Source organism: Pteronotus mesoamericanus, unplaced genomic scaffold, assembly GCF_021234165.1.
Source record: "Pteronotus mesoamericanus isolate MK-2021 breed Mesoamerican mustached bat unplaced genomic scaffold, CSHL_Meso_final contig_1018, whole genome shotgun sequence".
NCBI lineage: Eukaryota > Metazoa > Chordata > Mammalia > Chiroptera > Mormoopidae > Pteronotus > Pteronotus mesoamericanus.
The window spans coordinates 3,074,647-3,100,315 of NW_026555002.1; the positions used below are offsets into that span (position 1 = coordinate 3,074,647).

Here is a 25,669-nt window from a genome sequence, read left to right on the forward strand (position 1 = left end):
GTGAACTGGGGCGGTGGGAGGAGGTATGGCCGGTCCTGAGCCTGTGTGTGAGTCAGTAAGGAAGGCCGGCAGGGAGGGGGCTGCCGGCTCAGGCTGGGCCAAGGTTGCAACTCCAGACCTTCTCTATCAGGAAAACTATCGCTCCTGCCTAAAACTGCTCGTGCCTTGCCTCGCCCCTGACCCATGACCCCGCAGGCCTGTGCTGAGGCCTCCGGGCAGAGCTCGCAGCCAGAGAGCCTGGAAATTCCAGATTCAGTGTCCTATTAGCCAGCAGAGGGAGGCGAGGCAGAAGGGACTTGCTGGGTTTGCGTCTCAGCCACCAACGGGCCCCATAAACTACGGAGTGGCACCCTCGAGCGTGTGTCACGTTTGGCTGACAGCCACCTTTCCCTGTAAGAGTCAGGCCCCTGGGGGTAGAGGCTGCCCGATAGCCAGCTCCTGTCCGCAGGGCACAGCCAGAGGCAGCGGACTCGGAGCTTCGGGCTGGGAGGGGCTGTCTGCCCTGGGCACCCCCTCAAGGAAGCCAGGACGGTGCTGGTGGGACTGTTGTCTCCCTTTGCTCCCCCGTCCTGGCCCTGGGGTGCTGTCACCTTACAGCCAGGAACCTGCACTCCACATGGCAATGGAGGTTTATTTCTGTGGAAGGGGAGGGACGCTGGTTATCTCAGAACAAAGCTTTCCTTACAAACTACCATGAGCTCACTGTGGCCCACTCTGCTGTCGGCGGGGTGGGCAGTGTGCATTTCATATCCGGGCCGCCTAGGAAACGCCTTCGGGGGGCGCCGGGAGCCAGTGCTGACTGCAGGTGTCCAAGATTTTGAGGGTGTCCAGCGCTGCCCTCTGGACCCCAGGATCCGAGTCCAGCTGTAGCTCCTGGAGAGCTGAGCGTGAGAGAGACGGGAGGGTCAGCACTGGCGAGCCCCACACGCCTGCCCACCGGGGTCCGGGCAAGGGGCTGCGAGGGGCTGCCGCGGCTGCAGGTGTGGGGCCCGCTGGGTTTGAGGCCAGGAGGCAGCCTGTGGAGCTGGGTCTTCACACACACACCCCTCCCATCGCTCGGGGCTTCCCTTAAGTAACGGGGATAGAGGGATCCCCCAGAACCTGGTTGCCGCCTGGATCAGCTGAAGGAACCATGGCGGAGGCATTTTATAAATGTCTGCGAAGGACAAGGGGACACAGGCCAGGGAACAAAGGACCCCCCCCCCAAGGCTGTCATCCTTGGAAAGCCCTCTGCGGGCCCCCCCATCTCTCTGTGCCCTCGTTACAATCCCCAACCCAACTCAGTGTTCCACTGAGCCCCCCGGGGTACAGCCGAGTCCCCACGGCTTACAAGTCCGCAGCGCCGCAAAGTCCAGCTTCTTCAGGTACGGTTCGGACATCTGCTTCATGATAATCCCTAAATGACAGAGAAACGCTCACCACCCAGAGCGCGGACCAGCCAGAGGCCCGGTTCTACCTGATGAGGTGTCCGCTGCGGGAGCAGAGTGGAGAATCGGGCGGGGCCGTGGCACAGTGGGACAGGAGGCACAGAGGGGACCTCCACCCGCGTTCTGGCCCCGACGCCTGTCCCCGGCCCTTCCAGGCCCACGTCTGACCCGATGGCCTTCGAGGTCTCTCCTGCATCAGGAGATGCCTGCCCCTCACCTGCCAAGCTGCAGGAAGCCATCCTAATCCTCGACAAGTTACTTTTAATGTAGGTCATTGTTTCTAGCAAGAAACCGTAGAGAACAGCAGGCTTTTTCTGAGTCTGCAAACAAGTGACACAGGGACGCAGAGGTCGAGGTCCTGGAGCCGGGCTTCTCGCAAAGTGTATTCCCACCCATCTGACGCCGACGCAGAGGGTCTGGCCCGCTCCTGCGTCACACCCAAATCAGCAGCCCGGCAACCTTCAGCCCCCGCCATGCCCCGGTCTCACCCAGAGAGGAGGTTGGATTCGTCTAAACCTGTGCTGTCTGACACAGCAGCCAAAGGCCACGTGCGGTCCTTAAGCACCAGGAATGTGGCCAGCCGGGATGAACGGCTTTTAGAGTGACTACATGTTCAAATGATAACGATTTGGATCTTTCAGGTTCAGTAAAATCTATGGTTAAATTTGGTTTCACCTCTTTTCACTTTTCTTAATGGGCATTAGAACACTTAAAAACGGGTATGTGGCTGGCGTTCGTTTCTGTCGGACGGTGCTGGCCTCCACACATTACGTCCAGGGGGTGATCGAGGGGTCACGAGACAGGCCTCCATGGTCACCGAGACCCTAAGCCCCAGGCCACCGGGCCACCGCCTCCAACAGGCCGGTCGCCCTCAGCGTCCTCACCAGGACGGAGCACAGGGTCATCTGGAGAGCAGCCGTCTCGTCGGCCCCGCCGGGGTCCCTTCGCCCCAAGGAGTCTTCCAGAGCCTTGCAGCCCCAGAAGTGTGCACACTGACACAGGGTCGCCATACAGGCCTGGAGGGACACAGAGCAGGAGAGCAGGAGCCGCGTCAGGCCGCGGTGGGGGGCGGGAGGTGCACCCGAGGTGCGGGCCCTGCGGGGCCGTGCCCCATCGACGAAGCCAGAGGGCCGCCTGGAAGAGCCTCAGGAAGCGGAAGGGCGGGCTGGCGGCGGCCCCGGGAGGGCGCTGGGACCCGAGCCCACCCCTCGGCACCTGTGTGCACGTTCGCAAAAAGTCCCCAGGGAGCAGGTGCGGCCACGTGCCCCTTAGCAGAGCCTTCATACCCTCAGCGGCCCTGCCTGGGACCTGCTCTTCCCAGAGATCGGGTCGGGGGCCTGGCTGGGGCTGGCAGGACCTGGGTGAGCCTTCTCATCCCCCGAGACGCTGCGTGCTGCACCCCTGCGTGCTGCACCAGCCAGGCTGCTGGGCTCTGGCCGCCGGGGCATCAGGTCCCCGGAGGATGCCAGGCGGGGGGGAGACTGGAGGGCAGGGAGAGAGGGCTGGGCACAGCCCCGAGGAGTGGCAGGGGCAGCAGCCTCAGCCGGGGCTAGCCTCTGGCCCTTCCCATGCTGGTCCCCCGACCTGTCGTCTTTGCGACTCCTTCATTAAAGCCTCTTGGTCACCGACCGGTGTGCCTTCCCTGAAGCACCGCCCCCACGGGACAGTTGCTGATAAACGTGAAATAACTGTGGGAGCCCTTGATAAAGGGAGTTGGGAGCCATCTCCAAGAGGTGACACTTCGTGCCCTGGGACACCAGTGTCCCCAAGGCAGAGCCCAGGCAGGGAGGCAGTGTGACTGCAAAGCCCCCCGTCGGGGGTGCTGCGGGAGGGACTCCACCCACCTCCCTGAGGACGCGCCGGGCCCGCTGCCGCCCCACATGCCAACCCTCAGCTCTCACAGCAGCGGCATCGAGGGGACCTGTGTTGTGACCCCAGACCTGGGGACTAAGGCACTAGTTTAAAATGAGCTGCTGAGGACCCCTTGATCACAGCCAGCTCTATCCCCACAACTGCATCTTTGTCCCTTGTTTTTTGCAGAGTGGTCCTAATCTCAGCCACCTGCACACCATCCCCACCACAGGCCATAGAGGAGGACAGAGAGGACAGAAGGCAGAGGCCAGGTCCGCGGGCCGCGCACGGGTGACAGGTCCCCTGGGCGGGCGCCCCCAGCCAGCCGGAGTTAGCCCGAGAGGCAGCAGTTAGACTGGGAGACGCGTCCCTCCCCCTCGCCCTCCCTCCCAAAGCATCAGAGGGGCTGGGACGTGGCGGGGAGGAAAGCCCGGGCGCAGAGCCGGGCACAGCCCCCACCCCGCGCACCCCTCTCTCCGGCATCACACAAGCCTGCCCCGCGGGGAGCAGGTGAGGAGAGGGTTAGGTGAGTTTTAAACACGACTGAACCGTAACACTCAGCAGCAGTGAATCAGGTAGAAGAAAGGGCGATCGGTGGAGGCGCCTGGGGAGGAAGGAAACTCAGCCCCCACAGAGCTGAGACAGCTCCATAGGGCGGCTTGTGGGTCGCCTTGAAGGGTCCCTTTCCCCCGCCTGGCATGTGGCCTCTGCGCTCTCCGGGAGACTGAGTGGGGCGGGATGGGGAAGAAGGATGGACAGGAGCTGGTGGGGGAGCTGGCAGGTGGCTGAGCCAGTGGACCCAGGAAACGTTTTCCTTTCGGGGCGCACGAGCCCCCGACTCTGGGGCGCAGAGCCGAGGGCATGCCTCACCTGGGCCGCGTCCGGGCACGGGTCCTGGCAGTGCAGCATGAGCGGGACCCAGGCTCTCCTCACCTCCTCCTTGAAGAAGCGCCTCTTGGAAAGGCTGACCGCCTTGGCCAGCGCGCCGAAGAGGAGGAAGGCTTTCAGGCGCAGCAGCTCGCTCTCCTGTCGGGGGGCGGGCACGGCAGTTCTGAGGCTGGGGGCGGAGGTCGGGGGGAGGGCGCTGGAAGCCCAGCAAAACCCCAGCCGTGCTCCGCGGACTCTTTCAAACGCCTCCACCCCTGCGAAGCCTCCCGGATCATTCCATCAGGACGCAGGGTCTCCTGCAGGGCTCCTGATGGGCCTAACGCTCACATCTGTGACCTTTGCTTCCCAGAGGACGGCTGTATTGAGTCTGCCCTCGCGCGCTGCCCGGCAGAGTCCCCACCCGGCCGGCCACAGGTGCCCAGAGAGCTGCGCCTGTGGGCTGCAAGGAGTTAGAAGGGAAGCCCATCCTCTGAGCGCCGGGAGACGGGTCCCATGGGCTCTGGAAGAAGGGTTTGGTTTGGTTTTGTTTTGTTTTTAACCAGATCCCACAATGGGCCAACTGATACATCAGCATTGAGTCGGGCCGCCCGCCATGTCTGCTCCAGAGAGGCGTCTGCAGAGCCCCCACCGGGGCCTGGGCCCAGCGAGGTTCTCATCCGACTCACGTGGTCAAAGAAGGACCTGCACTGCTCAGAGACGGCGTCGAAGAAGGACCCCAGGTCCCCTTCGCGGAGCTCGGCCAGGATCTGGGCCAGGGCCTCCAGGCCCGCAGAGGCCACGCCGGTGCCGGCAGGACCCCGCAGGGAGCCCAGGCACGCCTCCAGCAGCAGCTTCCGGTACTGCCTCACCTGGGGGGCGGGGCACAGGGAGCTGTCAGCTCCCGGCGTGGCCCCCTGTGTGGTCAGGACCTCCCAGCACTGGGCCCTCAGCCCTCGGGGCCCTGCATCCTGGGCCTGGGGGTTCGAGGGCGCAGCACCTTCCTGGGGGCACCCAGGGCCATGTTGCCGAGGGCGCGCAGGGACAGCACCCGCAGGGCCTCGTCCCGCTGGGCCACGCCCTGCTGCAGCAGCAGCACGGCCGGCTTCAGCAGCTTCTCCTGGTACAGCATCGGGTGGCTCATGAACTAGAAGGGAGAAGAGGCTGCGGTTACCGCGGGAGAGGCCCTCTTCTCCGCCACGGGCGGGCGTTGCTTCTCTGCAGTGCACAGGGCGGCCTCCCCGCGATCCGGAGCCCCAACTCCCGGGGCCCGCTCCTGCCTCCTCCACCTGCCAGCGGGGGGACCCCGGCAAGTCACTCAACCTCTGCGCCACGGTTTTCTCGTCTGTTAAAGGAGTGTGGAACCAGTACCGGCCTCTCACGGTTGCCGTGAGGACTCGGTAAGGACAGGTGTGGGACACGTCAGGGAAGTGTTCCCCACACTCAGCCGCCACGCGCTTCCTCAGTGATCACGCAGAGCCGTGGCCATGGGCAGCGGCCGCGTCCCCTGTGCCCAAACAGAAACGCACGGGAAGCGAGAGTCGCCCTCAACCACGTCCTCCCGGGGCCAGGACAGCGAGCCCACAGGGACCCCAGCATCATGCATGCACCTGTGTGTGTGCGTGTGCATGGGCCCGCACACGCGTTTTTAAAATAAACCTAAAGGAGACTAAACATCCAATTGGCGACTCTAAACTCGAAAAGTTACTAAGTGGCCCTTTACAGAAAACATCTGGGGACCCACCCCCCGCCAATGCGGATGTCTGGTTCCCGTGGTATATACTGGGCACTGTGCAGCCGTTAGAATTTCTCCTCGAGGTTTCTGGCCAATACCCTGGATCGGCTTCCCAAAACTTCTCTCCCCCACCAGGAGGACAGCAAGGGCCTCTCAGTAGAGGTGATCCCACGTGGCGTCCCAAGTGCACAGAAGCGCAGCTGGACCCCTGTGGCCGTAAGCCCCGCCCCCGGCCTTCCTGCCCGGCTGCGCCCTCCTCCAAGACCCTCCCCAGTGCCTCCAACCCACCAGGAGCCCAAGGTGCCTCCTCGCCACGCCCCCGCCCCCATCTTTAGGGTGCACGGCATGCGTGTGGCTGTCACCCCACCACTCATCACTTAGCTGCCACGCAGCCGCTCTCAGCCCCTCTCCCCACGGCCCCCCCGAATTACTGGTGCCATGAAGGAATGGAGCGAGTGAAGGAATGAAAACAGATGAGGAACACCCCCTGCCCTGCTCTCAGGTGCCCTCGGAGCCGCCTGAGCGCCTGCCCCTGAGACCAGCCCCCCAAGAGGGCTGGGGGCCGCCCACCCCTCCTCCCTGCACCAGACCGGCCAGCCCTGCGCCTCACTTCCACGCAGATCGCCGTGCTGCCAACGCGGCAGCTGAGGACCTCCGAGGCCATGCCTCTGAGCGCCAGCTCCAACAGCCTCTGCCAGCAGCCCTCCCTGTTCCGGATGCACAGCCTGCAGGGGGGACCACAGCCCAGCGGGCGGGGAGGGCGGCTCAGCTCCAACGGGGGCGGGGGGCGGTGGGGGGGAGCAGAGCAGCTCTGCAGCAGGGTGCCAGTGGGCGGGGCTAACACCTCTGGGCGGGGCTGACACCTCTGGGCCTCTCCCTCCCCCCCAGGGGCATCACTGAAGTACTCACTCCCTCTCACCTTTTTATAAAAGAATTCTAATGAGGGCTGCTCACGAGTGATCGGACCAGGACTCCCCGCTCCCAGCCCGGCTCAGAAGCTCTGCGTGGCCTAGGCTGAGCCCCACCGGCCCCTGACCTCACATCGGCTCAGGACCATGAAGGGATGGGAGATTCCCTTTGCCCGCCCTGCTTGCTACCACCTCCCCAAAGGGCGGGGCACGGGTCCACCTGGTGATCCCCAGAAATGAGGCGCTGGGCCATCGCCTAGACCTCTGGCAAGGAGGCGGCTCCGCAAGTCGCGCGGCCACCGGCGTGGGAGCCCGGGCACCCACCTGGCCAGCAGGCCCGCTCCCTGCAGGAAGGTCGAGCCGCTTGCCAGCAGGGCCCACGCTCCCTGCTCTTCCAGGGCGTGCACCGCCTGCTCACTGCCGAGTCTCTCGAACAAGAGCTGCATGGACTTGATTGTGACCCTGGAAGAAGGTGGGACCGTGTCACGGCTTGGTCACCCGCCGGAAGCCTCCGCGGCGCCTCGGAGGGGCAAGCACCGCCCCCGGGTCTGTGAAGATGGTCCCAATGCCTGCTGGGCCTCACTCAAGGGGCTAAGACTCGTCTGCCCTGTCCTGGACACGCGGGAGGGAGGGTTGTCAGTACAATCAGCTCCCAGAAACTCTCCTCCTCACCCCACCAGGAAGGGATGAGGAGGGTCTCTAGGCAGAGGTGGCTTCAAAGAGGCTGCCGAGGCCCCGCCCCGCCCGGGCCCTGGAGAGCACCTCTGCAGGTTGGTCTCCTCGGGCAGGGTCCCCGTGTGGACGAGCCTCCCCATCTTCAGGACGGGGGACACAGCCCCTGGGCCCTGGCTGCTGCCGAGCTGCATCAGGAGGGTGTAGAGGAGGTCCGGGAAGAGGTCCCGGAGCGTGTCATCCTTGTCCACCTTCTCAATGAGAAGCTGGACGGTGCAGAGGGTCTGCAGGGAGAGGGCCAGCAGGCGTCGGGCTTGTACCCAGAGGCCCCGCGGAGCCCCGGGGCTGCCCCCGCAACTCACCATCAGGGGGTCCACGGCAGCCAGGCGCCAGACGTCGGCCGTGGAGGCGGCGGCAGCCCTGGGGGTGAACCGCGACTGCAGCCGGCCCATCAGCCCGCGGAGCATCGGCTGGGCAAAGGGCGCGTTCTCCGCCACAGCCAGCCACACGCCCTTCAGGTGGCTGGCCAAAGACAGGGGTGAGGGCTGTGGGTTACCGGCCCTGTGCCCTGCCAGGTACGAGCCTCTTGGACCCCCAGTGGCGCCCTGGGTCACCGATGGACTCTGGAGGCCAGTCTCAGAGAGCTCGAGGGAGCCGCCATATGTTCGTAACGAGAGCCCAAGTCCCGGGCTCCACACTCAGCTGCATCTCTGTGCCCTGGCTCAGGGGACCCTGGAGAAAGCCGTGGCCCCCTGGGAAGCCCCAGCTCCACGGCTAGGTGACCTCGGAAGTCCCCGCTGGGCCTCCTGTTTGACAACCTATGGGCACACGTGGTTAGAGCCTCCCGTGCCCGACCTCTGCCGGGCGGCCCTAGCCGCGGGCTGGCGCCTTCTCCCTGCCCGCACATCTTTGAGGAAGAGGGAGTGAGGCCTGGGGGGTCAGGTGGCCTGCCAGACTACAGTCTGGGCCAAAGAGACAAGCCCCACAAGATCCAACGGAACAAGGAGACGCGGACACTGCCTGTTAGAATTCACGGATCTGGGTCCGCGGCTCCCCCAAGGCGGGACCTCCCACGGAAGATGCAGGGACGAGGCAGCGGGGCGCGTCGGGCCGGGGTCGGCTGCACAGGGCCCCCACCTCTGCATGGGCAGCGGCTGTCTCAGGAGCGACGTGAGGACCATCTCCTGGTGGTGCTGAGCCAGCAGGAGGACGGCCTCGGTGAGGCGCCGCCGCACCTCCGGGGACTCCACCACGGGCAGGTGGGCGAGGATGGCGCCCAGGATCTCAGCCACCTGGGAGGGGGGTGCTGGGCATCACCAGGGCAGCCGGCCCCCACGGGCCTCTCGCCCTCACCCTGCTCAACACCCCTCCTTCAGGGACTCTCGCCCATCGGGGGCAGTTAAATGCCAACACCCCTCCAGCGAATGCTTTGGTCTTCTCCAGACTGTGGTCAGGTTTTTGGGGTGGGAGGCGGTGCGCTTTGACAGAAAGCCACAGGCCCAAGTCAACCGTCCACTGGCCCGAGTCAACCATCCACTGGCGGACCCGGCTACCTTCAACACCTTTCTTCCTCATTCTAGAACTCTCCTGCCTCCTTCTCTTCACAGCCAGGGGTTTGGGAGGCATTGTCAGTGAGGGCAGCTGGGCCCTGGCCGGTCCCTACAGCCTGGGAGCACTGGGCAGCCCCAGCCACAGGTTCTGCTACCTTGTCCTCCAGCTCCTTGACCCGCATCTGGAGGAAGATGCCTATCCAGGCGACCGAGGCCTGGTCGTGCTGGAGGCCCATGGCCCCGATGTTCTCGCAGAGCTTCTGGATGAGCGAGACCACATCATCACAATTAAACTGCGTGCAAGCCACCTAGGACCAGAACAGATCAACCCTGGTCATGCGGGAAGGAGGGTTGTCAGTATGATCAGCTTCCAGAAACTCTCCTCCTTACCCCACCGGGAAGGGATATTGAGGGTCTCTCGGCAGAAGTGACTTCTAAGAGGCTGCCGAGGGTCCGACAGCCGAGTCCCAGGCCCAGGCCCCTGCCCCCTCTGGTCACCACTGATGGGACCTCATGTCCTGCAGGACAGCACGGCCCCCACCCCCAGGCCTGCCCCTTCCCCTGCCTGCCTCCCTGCCTCCCAGCCTCGCTCTATCCTGTCCTATCCTGGGCCTGCTCAGGACGTCACTTTCTTTCCGGAGCCTCCTAGGGCTCAGCAGGGCTTGCAAAGCCTCCCAGACACACCTCCACCTCCCACTCCCCATCACCTGCCCCGGCCCTGCCCGAACCCCACGCAGGGAGCCTCACCCCAAACCCTCCCGTTCTGTCCTTGCTCCCTGCAGCCTCCCCTCAGGGTGTGTGCCCTGGGCACTAGAGCCCCTCCAACCTGATCTGTCCTGCCACTCCACAAGCGCCCCTGCTCCAGAAAGCCCCATCTGCCCCGTGAGGCAGAAGTGACCGTACCCCTCTGCAGCCCCGAGAGTTTGGGTGGCCCTGGCTGCCTTCTGTCACCAGTCTGCCATCAGCCTGCCCATGTGCCAGGGCCTGTGTGCCGGACCTCACGTCCCCGTCTCCCTGGGGCCCCTCCACCCTCGGTGTAGCACATCGTAAGGCGGAGGAGACACCAGCCATGGACGGCTCGGCACCTCCTGTGTGCCAGGACACATGGGGACCTTACACCGTGCAGGCCATTTAAGGACTGACGGCCTGAGCTGGACCAAAGGCCATGCGAGCTATGACTCCCAGGAGAGGGTGGGGACTGTGCGGCCAGGCCGAGCCAGGTCCTGCCCGCAGCGATGGCCCAGGCCCCGGGAAGCCAGCCCAGCAGCCCACACGAGCTGGCTCATCACCTTGGCGATCCTGCAGGACGCACTGAAAATCTTCTCCACCTCCATGGCCCGGAGGTCTTCTTTACACTGCGCAAGCTCCAGCTCTGTGGACGCGTCCCATGAGGAGCGGGTCTGGCTTGCTGCCGGGGGTGCAGTTTCAGGCGTGAGCAGCAAAGACAGGAGGCGCGGCCACGAGCTATGTCAGGGCGGCCCCCACCCCGGCTGGCGGGGCGCCTGGGCTCGGCGGGTCCGACCGCACTGCGGCATCGGGCGTCCCGCCCCCTCCTGCCTTTGCGCTCACTGCGCCCCCCCCCACAACCTCCATACATGGCCCAACTACCTGTTCCCCCACAGGCCCTCCTGGGGTGGACGCCCCCAGCCCCCAGGGCACAGGCACACTCCCCTCCTGATGGCCACCGTGCTGCAGCCTCTCCCCAGCTCATCTCTGGCCCAGCTCATGCTGTGTCCTTGGTGTCTGTGAGCTGGCCTTGTCCCAGTGGGGCCCCTCAGGGCCCCGCACATGCCCGCAGTGAGTTACGCTGAACCAATGATCCTCTGCTTCCAGAAGCTTCCATGCGAGGGAGAGCCCTCCCTCCCAGCCGGGAGAAGGGGGGCCCGCTGTCCCCCGTTCCGCATACCATGAAGATCCAGCAGGCTGGACAGGACATCTGTTGAGGTCATGCGAGTGCTCTCTTTGGAGTCACAGGTGCACGGGGCAACGAGGCCGACCAGCGTACCAAACTGCCCCAGCTTCAGGGGGATCTGAGAGACGGGAGGCCTTAAGGATCACACTCAGGTGGTACCTCCTGCCCGCCTGAGGCCACCCAGGGGAAGGGTGGTGGGTGGCCAGAGAGGGGGACCTCTGCTCCGAAAACACCGCCCCATGTGGGAAGGGGGGCTGCCGCCTCCGTCTGCTGCCCAAGTTTCTGCCCCCGGAGCCCCCCAGCTGGGCCCCTGCAGGCTGAGCAGCCAGGATCGGGGAGGGCTCAGAATGGGCCTCCCCACTTACTAGCTGTGTGACCTGGCAGGGTTCCTAACCTCGGACCCCGTCTTCTTCATCCGATAATAATGGCACCCCGCCTCTCTACCCCCACCACGCCCGCCATTCAGGGGGCGGCGTGACAATTGCACCAGAAAACCCAGCATCGGGCTGCAAATGTTACTTGGCACTTGTCCTGGCCGTGACCTCATTTTGGGGGGCCTGTGTCCGGCCCCCCTCATTCTCACCATGTCCCCATCCTGAGACCTGAGGCTGGTCCCCACACTCTGGCCCCAGGACACCACCGTCCTCCTGCCAGTGCCGACTGTCCCTGGAGACCAGAATGTCCAAGATGAGGGAGCAAACAAATGGAGGAAGAGAGGTCCCATCAGGGAGTGTCAGACAAGTAACCAACAAAAACAGCTCGTTGCTTTTCTGGATGTTCATGGTGCTTGTCAAGCTTTATAAAATGTGTCATTGTTTAGTGATGTATTTTCTCATTTTAAGTGAACATTCACTTGTCTCGCCCATGTGGTACCATAACTGTGTCCTTTTTCTTAGAGAGAGCTGGCGCCACAGTACAAGCCTCAGGCCCCACGAAACAGACCCACGCCAGCGGCGCCCCATCCTTGCCCTCGCCCCCACCGGGAGTCTCCGGCTGGCCCCCGAGGCGTCTCGTGGCCATTCCCAAACGAGGGGGCCTCGTCCCAAGGGACTCTTCAGGGGGCAGAACCAGGCTGGGGGGCTGGGCGCCCCGGCACTCACACAGGCGCCAAGGCTTTGGGCGTAGGTCTGCATGAGACGAAGGTGGAGGTTCACAGCCTTCTCCCGCTCCCACTCTTTCTCCGACAAGATCCACTTTTCCAGGAGCTACGGACGGAGCCAGGAACACAGAAGGGAGCGTTAAAATCCCAAGGCCAGGCCTTTCCCGGCCTACTGTTGCCCTCCTCATCCCCCCTACTCAGAAGCTGACTTTCAGTGACTCTGAATGGTTCCAGACACTTCTGGTTTTCTTCCCAGGCCCCAGCACTAGGGTGATGAGGTGCGGGCACAGAGAGGGAACCGTCTCGGCATCCTCCCCAAGACGGCTCTTGACTACTGAATGTGTTGGGCCTCGCGCCAGGCGTTTGCGGGCCGGAAGCCCAGCCCGCCCGGCCCCCCAGGGCCTCCGCAGTCCTGCGTCTAATAACAGAGCTTCGTAACACACAGAGCAAAACCCAGTAGAACTGAAAGGAGAAATAAATAAACCGCAGTGATAGAGACTTCAGGACCTCTTTCTCAGTAACTGATGGAACAAGAGGACAGAAAATGAGGAAGGATCCAGAAAACTTGAACGACCCTGCCTGCCAACCAACATGGCCTAACCGATATTTAGGAACACCCCACCCAACACGGCAGAATTCTTCCCAAGGGCACGCAGAGCCATCACCAGAGATAGACCATACCTGGACTACAAAATAAGTCTCCTTTGATTCAGAAGGATTGGAATCACACAAAGTATGTCTTCAGACTACAATAGAGTTAAGGTAGGAATCAAAACCAGAATGACCTCTCGGGAGGGGTGATATCCTCAAATATTTGGAAATTTCTAGAAAACCCATGGGTCAAGGAGGAGATTGAAAGAGAAATTAATATGTCTTCTGAACTGAAATAAAGTTAGGACACAACGTTTTCGTGTTTATGGGATGCAGCCACCAAGAACAAAGCCAGCAGACCCATATGATCTACTGCTGACTTTAGACTTATCGCAACATTGCAGTAATGGAAACAGCATGATGTTGGTGTAAAATCAGACAAGTACACCAAGGGAGCACAATGCGTGTTCGGCAATAGAGGCACACGCACGTGGCCAATGGGCTTTTGACAAAGGTGCAAAGGGAATTAATTCAATGGAGAAAAGACCATCTTTTCAATAAATGATGCTGGAGCAACTGGTTATCTGTGTGCAAAAATACAAAAATTAAGTAGGCTCTGATCCGTACCTCGCACCATATACAATGGTTAACCCTAAATATATCACGGACTTCATTGTAAAACCTGAAACTACAGTTTTAGAAGAAAATATTTGTGATCTTGGGTTAGGGAAAGATTTCTTAGGTAAGATAGCAAAACCATGATCCATAAAAGAAAAAAAAATGCTAAATTAGATTTTATCAAAATTTAAAACTTCTGTTCTTCAAAAGAGACTGAGAAATTAATGAAAAGACAAGTTACAGACCAAGAGAAAATATTCACAAATTATATAACTGATAAAGGACTTGTATCTAGAAAATATAAAACGCTAAAAACAATAAAAAGAATGCAAACAACCTAATTTTTTTAAAAAAAAACTACCAGTACCCTTCAAAAATACCAAGATTGTAAAAGACAAAGACTGAGGAATTGTTCCAGACTGAAGGAGACGGAAGAGACATGCCAATGAAGAGCAATGCATGATCCACACTGGATCCTGAATTGAGGGAAAAATAGCTACGCAGCACATTGTCGGAACAATTAGAAAAACCTGACCATAGACCCTGGATATAGTATGGTATCGGTGTGAAATTTCTTGATTTTGATCATTGTTTTGTTATATAAAACACTATTCTTGCTCTTAATGTCTGCAACTAACTCCCTATGATTTAAAAGGAATACGTGTGATGAGAAAAAGAAGAAAAACTGTGGCCAAACATCAAGTCCTGTGAAGCTGGGTGAAATGTATGCAGGAGTTCTTTTTGCTATACTTGCAACTTTTCAGCAAATTCGACGTTTTGTCTAAATTAAATTACCGAAACCATGTTTAACTCTTCCTCCTGTTTCGCACAGAGAGCCTGGCCCCCCGCCCCGGCCCCGGCCCCCCGGGGCACCCACCTGCACCGCCTCCTGCAGCGCACCAGGGCCCAGCTGCCTCCGCAGGAGGCCTTCTGTCAGCCGCTCCAGGGCGCACAGGGCGTCCGAGTGCAGGGCCTACGACGGGACGGGGAGCGGGCAGCAGCGCGGGGCGCACAGCCTGAGATGGCCTGATAGTCACCCCTTGTACTTCTGCTCAGACGGAGCTCTTTACGCTCATCTTCTCGTGTGATGTGCACAACAACCTCTTAAGAGGGAGCCATTTCACAAAGGGGGGCACTGGCCTCCCAGAGCCCCCTTCTGGAGGCCCGGGTGGCTACCTGGCCACAAAAGGTGTGTCCTCCTTTTCCAGGAGTGCGCCTGGAAAACAGCCATCCAGTCTGGGACTACATTTCCCAGGACCCCCTGCCTCGAGGTACAGCCCTGTGACTGGATTCTGGCCAAGGGAAGGCGGGCAGAGCCGCTGGGGAATCCAGCAGACTCTCTTCCTCTCCGGGCTGGACCCCAGTACCCACGGGGGCTTTCGGAACCACTCGCTGAGGACGGCAGGGCTGCTCAACGACCGTGCAAAGCAGCGCTGTCCCCACCCCACTGCCTATTTGATCTCAGCTTCCATCTTGTTAAACAGCAGAGATTTCAGTCCGTCTGCTAAAGCAGCCAGCTCTATCTGGTGCTGACTAACGGAGCTCCCGCCCTTAGCTGCCTCTGGCCTCGGATGGCTGGTTCCAGACTCACGTTAAAGTCAACTTCCCAGTCCTGACCCCAAAAAGGCCCTGGAGGACCTACCTTAATGGACTCGTTGTCCTCCCCTGGGGGCACGAGAGAAACTACAGAATGTATGCTCGCATCCATCAGCTCGCTGTTTTCCTCCGTGGAGTAGAAGGGCTTCAATTCGCTAGGGACAGAAAAAGCGACCAAAGGAGTGGTCAGCGGGGAGCTGAGACCCATGGCCCAGTCTAGGGAGTGGAGGCATGTCACACATCAGGGGAGGGGCCCACTCCCCTGGCCGGGGGCTCCGGCGTGTGCCTAGGGCCCTGGCTCTGCCCAGCCATGCACGCCTGGTGACTGGGTCTGGGACTGAGGGGCAGACTCAGGGGTCAAGGCCCCCTCTCCTTCTTGGTGCCCGCTCTGCCCCTGACCATCTGCTGCTCCCTGACACCACCACAGACGCTGCCCTCCGGGCCAGTCCTGGCCCAGGGCTCGGGGGAAACACCGGGACCTGCAGTGGCGGCATCGCCACGGAGTCTATCGGGAATGCAGATGCCACGGCCCCGCCCCAGGGCCCCAGAATGGCCACCCCTGGGGTGGGCCCAGCTCACCTGAGGTGCCACAGGGCCTCCATGGCCATGATGCGCACAGGGGAGGCCAGGCCGTCCGGCGGCTCCGCCCTAATGATCGCCTGCCCGGCGGAACACGGCGGTGAGTGGCCAGGCCCCCGAGTCCCGGGCCAGTCTGGCGGGGCCCTTCACGCACAGGGACCCCGACCAGAGCTGCAGTGTTAGTGTCCCGAAGAGCCGATGTTTTTAGGGCCACTTGACCTTTGACATTTTCGGGGGCAGGGGGCAAACTCTGGTGGAGGGCGAGGGGCTCAGATGGGCGTGTGCGTCCCGCTCAGGTCTGCCTTCCGCAGGTGTCCCCTGGGGCTGAGCCAGGCCGGCATGAAACTACAGGTGCATTGCTCCCGGCCCAGACAGGAGCCAGACGCACGTCTGCTTCCTTCTCAGTCCCTCCTGTCCTGCCCACGCCTCACATCACTCCAGGGCTACTTCCAACACAGAGGGAGCAGGGACTGAGCCACAAACTCCATCAGTGCCTGTCACCGTCTCTCGCTTTTGGGCAGTTCGTGTTTTCTAGATCTTACCAAGGTTCTGTGCATATTAGCTTTGGTCTTGACTGCAGCTGCTACCTCCCCACTAGGTCCCTCCCACGGAGAAGCGCTGGGGCTGCCGTGGGGCGGCCCCGCCCTGAGTCCTGGCCCTGAACCAGCCGCCTCAGGGCCACGGAGAGCCCAGCCATCCCGTGGCCATGAAGCTCCTCATCAGATAACAGGATGTCACCCCAGGACTTGTACGCTCGGATCAAAGCAGCACAGAGACGGGAAGGGGCCTCAGATGCCCTCAGGAACTCAGCGGAGTGGGACCCCCTAGCGCCCAAAGCCAAGGACCCGGGTTTACCAGGAGAATGGTCGTGAGAGCCGCCTTTTGGGCAAATTGGAAGTCCTCCGGGTCCCTGAGGTTTCTGATGGCATTGGCGACCTGCACCACACTCTTCATGAAGGCCATTTTGAGGCCGATGTCCTGTGCGCGGACCAAGACCGCGGGGAGGGAGAAGCCAGTCGTGAGTGAACCCGAGGACACCAAGCCACGGCCTGCGTGCCCGGGCCCTGTGGCCGCCGAGGCACGGGCCTTCCTCCGCGCTCAGAGACAGCTGGCCGCATTCTGTCCTGCAGCTGCTGACAGAGCACCGGCCACGTGGCAGGGCGGGGACCAGGCCCCCCACACCTGGGCCCGAGGGCAGCAGGGCTGGTCAGTGGGCACCTTCGAGGACCTGGGGCACCGAGCCCCGTGTGTCGCCAGAGAGGCAGCCTGAGTTACTGGGAGAAGACCCTGTGTGCTTTTACAACACAGAGGAACCTTGAGGGCATCATGGGAAGTGGAATAAGCCAGACACAGAAGGACAAATACTGTGCGATTCCACCTGGGTGAGGTCCCCGGAGCCGTCACACTGACAGAGAGAAGGGGAGGGTGGGCGCCGAGGGCGGCGGTGCGGGGGGTGGCAGTCCTTTGCTGGGTGCAGGGTTTCAGTCACACGACATGAAGGGACTGGAGGTGGGTGGCGGTGATGGCCGCACCGCCATGGGAAAGTACATAATGCCACGTAAAAATGGTCGCGATGACAAAGTTTATGTGATGTGCATTTTACCACAATTTTTAAAAATAACGAAGTGATGTTTGCTTTAGTTCCTGGGTTTTCTCCTCGCTATTCCAAGAAAGCATCTTGTCCCCTATGAAAAGGTCTAGGGTCAGGTGTTGGGATCGGGGGGACAAAGGCGAGAGTAGAGGGAGGGATGGCGACTGGAAAGGGGGACTCATCTTGTGACTTCTGGGGACTCACGCTCACCCCAGCACTCGGGGAAGGGGCTGCCCCCACCTCCTGCCCCAGAGCAAAGCACAGGTTGGGCAACGGGCCTTCCAAACGCTGGGAGTCAGGTCGGGCTCCTGGGTGTCTCCACGTGGGCCACGGGCTGCCTGCATCCAGCCCTGGCCTCACCCCCACCCGAGGGGGACTCGGGGTGACTCCGCCAGCTGGGGTCAAGGAGGGCGTCTCCCAGGCACCGAATGCGGGCCTGCGGCTCTCCGGAGTTACCTGGGAGCTGCTGGTGTAGTGGTGAATGATCTTCGAGGTGATGGGGGTGTCCACATGGGCGCGCAGCATCCGCCAGTGGCAATGCAGGGCCACGCAGCCGTACATCACCATGAGGGCGCTCTTCACCGTCTCCCGCCTCCAGGGGAGGTCCTTCTGCAAGGCCCACAGGAGGGACGCTAGCCGGCCGTGTGCTCAACTGGTCCCACTGGGAGGGGGAGGGGTCCGCCCCAGCTGCTCAAGGATGGTCTCTGGTCACAATACCAGGAGGGCCAGGGAGTCAGCTGAAGGTGCCTAAAATGCTCATTTATCTGTTCATTCATTCAACACCTTTTTATGGAGCACCCACCACACTCCAGGCCCCAGGTGTAGTGCGGTGAGCAAGTCAGAGCAGGGCCAGACCGCCCACTGGCTGCGAGCAGATGGCCCTGTGGACAGCCCTGAGCAGAGGCTGGCTGCACCGCCGTCGCGCCTCCGCCTGCCGGGCGCCTGCTCTGGGCCAGGGGCTCTCAGGGTGCTGGGGACCCAGTGGGGACGGGCAGCCTCAGCCCTGCTCTCCTGGGAGGCGATGGAGACAGACCCAACATGGAAGCGCGGCAGGGCGTTCCCGGCCCGGACAGGTTGCGAGTAGAAATCCAGGCCTCAGGTCCTGCTCCATGGAGAAGCCTGAGACCCCCAGGGCCAGGGTCGAGGTCAAGGCGAAAGCTTGAGGCATCGGTGACTCCAGACGGTTACGCACTGGGGACTCGGCCAACCTGTGGCGCCACGCCCTGAAGCAGGGCACTGGAGCAGGGGCTGGCCGTGGGCTGCTCGGGGCCAGGTCCTGGCTTCAGCACTGGCTGGCTGCACGCCTTTGGACAAGCTTCGGCACTCTCTTCTTCACGACTGTGGCCATTATGCCCCGCCCACCCCAGCCTCGCTGATTCCCCAAGGCAGCACCTGCACTTCTTCAGACCCAGTGGGCTGGGCGAGGCCCGGGACCCTGCGGGCCAGCCAGCACCCAGGCACCCCGCCCATGAGGAGCAGGGGCCCGGAGGCCTCTGCAATATCCGGGGCCTGGAGAGGGCCACCCTGTGTTCTTCACTTCCCCCGACAGCCAAGGCCCTGTTGGAGGCGGCTCCGATCCGTCATTTGGTGACAGGAGACATGGAGGGGGGATTCTTATTGCAATCGAGTAAGAACCTGTTGTTCTCAGAGGCCCCCGAGGCCTGGCTGTGGAGCGAGGGAGCCTTACCCGCCAAGCACCGATCTGCCAGGACTGCTCCGACTCCTGGATCCTCTCCTCGAAGTCACGCAGCACGTTCAGCACCGTCTTCACCTGGCCCCGGGCGCACAGGCCAAAGCACAGGATCACGCCCTGCGGGCAGACCCAGCCGGCAGGGGTGAGGGGTCGGTGAGGGCAGAGAAGGGGCCCCCGTACACACATGCACATAAGCATGGGTCACACATATGCACACATGAATGGAACGTGTGCACACACGTGCAGGCAGGCACTCATGCACCCATAGGTATGCACCTGCCGCATGCACAAATGCACGTGCCACGTCCCCTGCGGGTCCAGAGAGCCCTGGCGGGCGGGCAGGCGGGGGCTGCAGGGCGCGCTCACCTCCTGGTCGAAGTCCTTGCTGTAGTCCGTCTTGTACAGCAGCTCCAGCAGCAGCAACTCCACCTTGTCAGCCTCCAGGCCTGTGGCCAGGGTGAGGCCCAAGGCCCGGTACAGAAATCTCTGGAGGGCGGAGGGCAAAGGGAGCTTCAGGCCTTTGTCCTCTGCGCCCCCTGGGGCCTCTGTGCCGGGGGGTGTGGTTCGCTGCAGAGTCCTCTAAATATATTCTTAATACGCAGGTGTCCACGCATTTTGTACATTCTTTAAAATGAATGTTCAGGGGCAGTTGGACTGTGTGCGCAGACCCAGGCCTATTATAAAGAGGGGAGGCCGCATTTCTCTGCTGTATGAACTGAACCAATTTACACTCCCACCAACCAATCCCAAAGGCCAATTTTCCCACATTCCCTCGCATGTAGAACGTTATCAGGGAGAGGCAGGACACACCATTTTCACGTGTTTCTTTATCAGTCACGCTGAACATCTTTGCACATTCTCGTATCCACTCTTTGAATTTCTATCTATGTTCTTTCCCCATTTTCTGTTTGGTTATTCTCTTGTTTTTATTTTGAAGAACTTAGTGTGAAATATACAAGAACTTGATGTGTAGATTTGAAATAAGAACGAACAAACACGTATCACTTCACCAGGATGTGAAATCAAGCACGGCCTGAGGCTCACTGCTTAACAGTCGCGCGTCGGAAGAGCCTACTGGCGGATCGCCAGCGGTGCCGTTCCCGGTGCCTCGTTTCCCTTTTGATTTTATTTACGATAATTTTGTTTTGTCACACAGAAAATTTTCATAGAGGAAAGTGTCTTTGTTTTCCTTTGTCTCTCTTATTCCAGGAGGGCTTATTCCATGTTAAAATTATAAAAATATTCATCCGCGTATTCTCCTGGTTGCTCCACGGTTCTATGGCGCGCACTTCAGTCTTTGCTCCAGGACGGCAATTCCTTCTTTAATGTGCTTCATTTTCACGGTATTCTTAGCTATTTGCTTACATTTTTTTTCATTCAGCTGGACTTAGGAATAATCTTGTCAAAGTTCATAAATTAGTCAAATATATGTAAATTATATTGCTGATTAATTTGAGGACAGTGGACACCGTCACAACATTGAGACTTTCTGTTGACAAACAAATGGTTGTATCTGTTTGCTCGGGGCCTCTCCCTCTAATTTCGTGTCCTTCACATGGGTCCCACGTTATTTCATGTGGTTAATATTTTATGACCAAATATATATTGATTACATATTTTACATTGCATTGGTCCTTTGAATAGGATCTGTTTCCATTACATTGTATTTTTGTTTTCTTTGTATGTAGGAAGATGTTTTCTGCGTGTTACTTTTGGAAGAAGACTGGCCCTGTCCACTGGGGTGATACATCCGGAGGCTGCTGGTAGCCCCCGACCCCATCTAGAGGGGTCCAGCCTAGCAACAAAGAGCTCAATGTGGTCCTGGTGAAGTTCCTTAAGCTGCCGTATCCAACTGTGCCTTTTAAAGTTATCTGAGCCAATGCAATCTTATTTATTTACTGTTCTTAAGCTAGGTGAGGTATTGCAATATGGTTAAATTGCATGCACTTCCTTATGCCATACTACATGCAACTTTCTATCAAACGGCATCTGGCCTTAAACTGACATTTGGTAAGAACTTATATCTGCCAACCTACAGTTTTAACTATAGAGATATCTGTAAGATATACTTTACTATTTGTTATTTTATATACTCACTTGTAAAGGTATATATCTGAACAAACACAGGTTTTGGTGGACACCTATAGAAACCTTTTTAAAAAACATCTTTACTGAGATATAATTCACCTTCCATAAAATTAACCCCTTCGAAGTTTACAAATCCAATGTATCTTCACACACTGGTGTAACCACCGCCAAAATCGAGGTTTGGAACATTGGGTCGCCCCAGAAGGAAACCCGCGTCTATTGGCAGTCACCCCACCCCTTCCGCAGCCTCTGGCAACCACTCACCTACTTTCTGTCTCTATGGAGACGCCGGTTCTGGACACGTCCTATAAATGAAGTCATATAATAAGTGGTCTTTTGTGTCCTTTGCATCTTGCTTCTTTCACTCGGCAGGTTTTCAAGGATGATGTTTTTGTTCTGTATGTCAACGCATCATTCCTGCTTATGGCTGAACAGTGTTCCATCACATGGGTGGAGCACATTTTGCTTATGAATTCACCCACTGATGGGCACTTGAGTTGTGCCCACTTTTTGGCTATACGAACAACGCTTCAGTGAACATTTGTATACAATATTTCATGTGGACGTTTGCTTCCCTTTTCCCCAAGGAGTTGCTGGGTCACGTGTTACCGCCATATTTAACATTTCCAGGGAGCGCCAGACTGGCTTCCGAAGCCGCCGCACCAGTCCACCCTCACACCGGCCCCACGGGAGGGCTCAGGCGTCTCCACGCCCGCCAGCCCTTGTTGTCATCTCTTACACTGGGACCATCCTTGTGTGCGTGGAGTGGCACCTGAGGTTTGATCTGCATTTCCCTGATGGTGACGATCCTGAACACTTACTTGCCATTTGTGTCTCTTTTTAAAAGAAATGTTGATTTGGATCCTTTGCCCATTTTTAACTGGCGTGTTTGTCCTTTTATTACTGAGCTATAAGAGTCCTTCATATATTTCAGATACAAGCTTCTTAACAAGAACTTGACTTACAAATATTTTCCACCATTCCCTGCGGGCCCTTCCACTCCCTCGGCGGCACCATTTTCAGCAGAAGTGCATTCACTTCTTGGACTATGTCCCACTCGTTAATTTTTATCTTTCCTCACTTGTGCTCTTAGTGTCGTTTCTAAGATGGCTTTGCCCCAGCCACGGTCACAGAGATTCACACCTATGCTTCCTTCTAAGAGTTTTATAGTTTGAGGCTTCATATGCGCGTCTGTGATCCCTTTCGAGGTCATTTTTATGTGTCACCCTTTCGCAGGGGCAGGTGCATTTGTCCCAGCTCCACTTGTTGAAAAAAGCTGTGCTTTCCCCATTGACCCCTTTGTCGGAAATCAACTGCCAGTCCACGTGAGGCTTATTTCCGGACTCCCGATTCAGCTCCCTCGATGCCTCTCTCTACCCTTATGCCAGTGCTGCTCTGTCTTGCTCACTGCCGCGGCGTGCAAGAGAGTGTCAAGTCTGAGTCCTCCCATGTTGTTCCCTTTTAAATCATAGTTTTCCTGGCTGTTCTGGGCCCCTTGCATTTCCTCAGGAATTTCAAGATCAGTTTACCCGTCTCTGAAAGAAAAAACCCAGCTGGAATTATGATAGCGGTCATGTTGAATCTATAGATATATTTCGGGAGTTGTCGTCAGCTTAACTGTATCGTCTTCCAGTCCATGAACATGGGATGCTTTCCGTTGATTGAGACCCCCTCCGACTTCTTTCAACCATGTTTATAGTTTTGTAAAGAGCTTTCCATAGGGAAACATACACATGTGATCGTAGGGCAGTATCTGGCTGAGTCAGGTGTGAGGAACTACACCCAGCAGCCTGTCGGGGGTGGGGAGTTAGGACAGCCGGGAGCCCAGCTCCACACCCCCGTCTGCCCCCTACAACCCGGACACCTGTGGTTCAGTGTCATCCTCACCTTTCCCCATTTACCGAGACCTGCCCTGACATTTCAGCCCTTGCCTGTTGGACTCGGCTCTGAGACACCTTCAGGTAGAGAGGGAAGTGAGAGGGAGGGGAAGCTGGTGGGCTGGAGGAGAGAGCCTCAGCTTCAGCACAGCAGGTTCTTAAAGAGAAGCAAAACAAAAACTAACCCCTCCCCGTCCTCCCAGGAGCCACAGGGCAGCTGCTCTCACAAGGTGCAGCCTCTCCACTGCAACGCCCCTGGGCACCCCTCCTTGTCCAAACTGCCCCGCCCCCGCCGTGGGGACCAACCTTCTCCAGGGAGGGGCTGTCAAAGCTCTCGATCTGGTTGTTCAGCTCTTTGCCCAGACGCAGGCTCCAGTTGGAACCCCGAGTCTTCCTGAGGGAGTGCCTCAGAAACTGGGGAGGGAGGGGGCATGGGTGGGCGGTGCTCCAGGAGGGCTGGGTGCCACTGAGCAGCAACCCACCTTCCCCAGCCTCTGGGCCCATCCCCCAACCCGTAAAGCCCTGATCTAGTGCGGACGTTCTGTGGGCCTGTGGGCCTGGGCAGCAGCTCTGGCTTGAGCGCTCGTGGGAGGGTGTCACCCCGTGCTGATGTCCTGAGCACTCGGTGACCCCGGATGGAAGGCCCTGGGCTCTTCCCCGTGGGGAGACCCCACAGTGTGCATGCTTGGGGCTCCCCCAATCTTCTAACAGAGGGAGAATGTGTCCTGTAAGGGCCCCTAAGCTCCCACATGCCAGCCCCACCAAGTGCCCTCCATCGATCCCCCTCCCTCCCCACCCTGGTCTCAGCAGGCGGAGTCACCGCTCTACCTGAATCAGCTTGTCTTCCCAGGTCTTCTGATTCCAGGTGAACTTTGTGTGTTCTGCAGAAAGAAGGGTCACCTGTGCCACTGTCTTCTGCACCTCCCACTGGGCCACCTCCTTAGCCTGGCCTGCGAAGCCCTGCACGGGTCGGCTCACCCCCCCGCTGTGTATCCCTGCTCACCTTCCCGAGGACCAAACCGGGCGGTGCCACCTCACCCCGAGCCTTGGCTCCTGGGGCTCGAGCCACACGAGCAGTGCCCCAGTCTGCACCCCAAGAGAGCAGTGGGCTTGGGGTGGGCGCCCCGAGCCCCTCACCTTCCAGGTAGTTGACCAACAGTGGGATCTCCAGCTCCCACATGTCGGCCATGGAGGGTGCGATGCTGTGGCTCAGGGTCCTCAAAAGGTTGAGCATGGCGATCCCCCTGCCCTCCCCTTCGTACGGGGACGACATCAGCACCTGGAGGGAGCCAAGCCTCCGGTAGGCCCCTGCCTGCTCTGAACGACCCCCGGCACCTCACTCCCAGCAGGGAGAAGAGACAGCAAGCACCCTCCCCACCCTAGATCTCCACGGACCACGGAGGAGCATCCAGAGCCCACCCCAGGGTGCAGGACGGAGCCCACCCCCCGGGAGCAGACAGGCCATCGGCCCGGGGATGCTTCGAGGCTGCTCCAGGGCTGGGCAGAGGAACCCGAGGGCAGATCCAAGCCCCCGACCCCTGACATCTACGCGGGGTGGAGGGGGGACACCAGGGACCAGGAAAGCTCCGCTGTATCACGCAACCTGCTCCCACCTCCCTCTGGGGGCTCCGGGAATTAGCGGCTCAAGGGAGAGGCACCGCAGGACACGGCCACGGCCACACAGGGCACACCCCGGGCGAGCCACTCACCAGGAGGCGGGCCAGCAGCTTCTGCGGCACGGGCAGGTCCACTGAGGAAGGAGATTCGACCCCGCTGAAGGGCGTGGCCCCAGCCAGGATGTGCCCTCCCTGTGTCCCCGGTGGGGGCTTTGCCCTGGAAGGTGCTTTCGCAACACCATCCCATTGTCTCCAGGGTGGAGAATGTGTTGGCAAAAGGGGGGTTTCCATAAAGAACATCGTTTTAATGGGCCAATCCTGGGAAGGGTGGAGAATGGACTGGGAGCTGAGAAGATGTGATTTTCAGGAGGAGCCCCCTTTGTGGAGGACTCCAGGGCCCCCATGAGAGTGGCCGTGTCTTACTGTGAAGCTTGGCATCACTGAGCCAGCAGCAATCGGACACCCGCCCCCTGCCGCCCCGCACCTGCGCGCTCTGGAGTCAATGAGTCTGTAAGAAGCAGGCACAGCGCCTGGGCCAGGAGGCAAGGGCGGGCCAGGCTTGCTGAGGAGTCGCAAGTGCCGGGGCCGGAAGAGGACGCCGCTGCCCCCCACCCCGACCGGGGTTGGGGGCATGAGGAAGACCTGAGGAGGTGGCCTCGCTGGTGGCTCAGAGCAGAGTCTGCCTTCAGCTGTCCCCAGCCCCTACAGGGCCCCCAGAGCCACCTCCACTGTCAGCCACGCTGTCAGCAAAGCCCTAGGCCCTGGGAGCAGTCCCATGAGGACCACAGTGTCACCCTGCACAGAGAGGCCCTAGTCACTTTGTGGAGAGTCTGATGTTCCCAGTGCTCAGTCGTGGGGACCACAGTGGGTTGGTCTACAAGGACTCAGATGGGACATCTGTTGTTCCCCCACCGGCTCACAGAAGCCCAGAATGTCACACCACCAGCGAGGCTGTGCAGCGACCTCCGCAGGGTGAGGTCAGGGCTGGGACATGGGGACATGGGGATGTGGGGAGTGAGCTGCCAGAGGATGCTTGTCCGATGTCAACATCCCCTGTATGTGCCCTGGGCAGGCCCTCGGCCTGGCTGTTAGGGCTCCAGGACGCTTCCTGGAGGAGAGGGACATTTGGGGACACAGCGACCCCCCCCCCGCGCCCCGCCCGGTCCCACTCGCTGGCTCAGGGGTGCTGCCCACCGTGCCTGCTCCTGCTGGCTGCGCTGGCCTCCTCAGCCGTGGAGTGGAGCTGGCGCTCCGCCAGGTTTGTGAGGCTGACGCAGATGGGGGTCAAGACCTCCACGTTGTCTGTCTCCATGATGTAGCACAGGAGCCTCACCCAAAACTCCTGGGGGGAGGAGCCAGAGTTCGCCGGGGTGTCCCATGCCCGCGAGGAGATGAGTCAGGT

At 59.8% G+C, this 25,669-nt stretch overlaps 1 protein-coding gene across 1 annotated transcript in view; it reads right to left on the reverse strand.

Annotated features, from left to right (window-relative positions):
- Window positions 1–759: 759 nt before the first annotated feature.
- MROH2A (maestro heat like repeat family member 2A) overlaps window positions 760–25,669 on the reverse strand; it is a 44,613-nt gene continuing 19,703 nt past the window's right edge. Inside the window, exons 15-42 of the mRNA XM_054570751.1 lie at window positions 25,462–25,609; window positions 24,361–24,401; window positions 23,789–23,930; window positions 23,480–23,532; window positions 22,958–23,065; window positions 19,053–19,172; window positions 18,681–18,803; window positions 17,450–17,602; window positions 16,258–16,380; window positions 15,403–15,482; window positions 14,870–14,978; window positions 14,105–14,200; window positions 12,020–12,124; window positions 10,914–11,037; window positions 10,297–10,415; window positions 9,163–9,315; window positions 8,595–8,749; window positions 7,820–7,979; window positions 7,548–7,741; window positions 7,110–7,247; window positions 6,488–6,602; window positions 5,143–5,289; window positions 4,832–5,014; window positions 4,149–4,304; window positions 2,312–2,443; window positions 1,645–1,747; window positions 1,331–1,396; window positions 760–881 (exon numbers count right to left, since the gene is read on the reverse strand). Of these exons, the coding sequence (XP_054426726.1) occupies window positions 760–881; window positions 1,331–1,396; window positions 1,645–1,747; window positions 2,312–2,443; window positions 4,149–4,304; window positions 4,832–5,014; window positions 5,143–5,289; window positions 6,488–6,602; window positions 7,110–7,247; window positions 7,548–7,741; window positions 7,820–7,979; window positions 8,595–8,749; window positions 9,163–9,315; window positions 10,297–10,415; window positions 10,914–11,037; window positions 12,020–12,124; window positions 14,105–14,200; window positions 14,870–14,978; window positions 15,403–15,482; window positions 16,258–16,380; window positions 17,450–17,602; window positions 18,681–18,803; window positions 19,053–19,172; window positions 22,958–23,065; window positions 23,480–23,532; window positions 23,789–23,930; window positions 24,361–24,401; window positions 25,462–25,609 (3,468 nt within the window). The remainder of the gene's footprint in view (window positions 882–1,330; window positions 1,397–1,644; window positions 1,748–2,311; window positions 2,444–4,148; window positions 4,305–4,831; window positions 5,015–5,142; window positions 5,290–6,487; window positions 6,603–7,109; window positions 7,248–7,547; window positions 7,742–7,819; window positions 7,980–8,594; window positions 8,750–9,162; window positions 9,316–10,296; window positions 10,416–10,913; window positions 11,038–12,019; window positions 12,125–14,104; window positions 14,201–14,869; window positions 14,979–15,402; window positions 15,483–16,257; window positions 16,381–17,449; window positions 17,603–18,680; window positions 18,804–19,052; window positions 19,173–22,957; window positions 23,066–23,479; window positions 23,533–23,788; window positions 23,931–24,360; window positions 24,402–25,461; window positions 25,610–25,669) is intronic.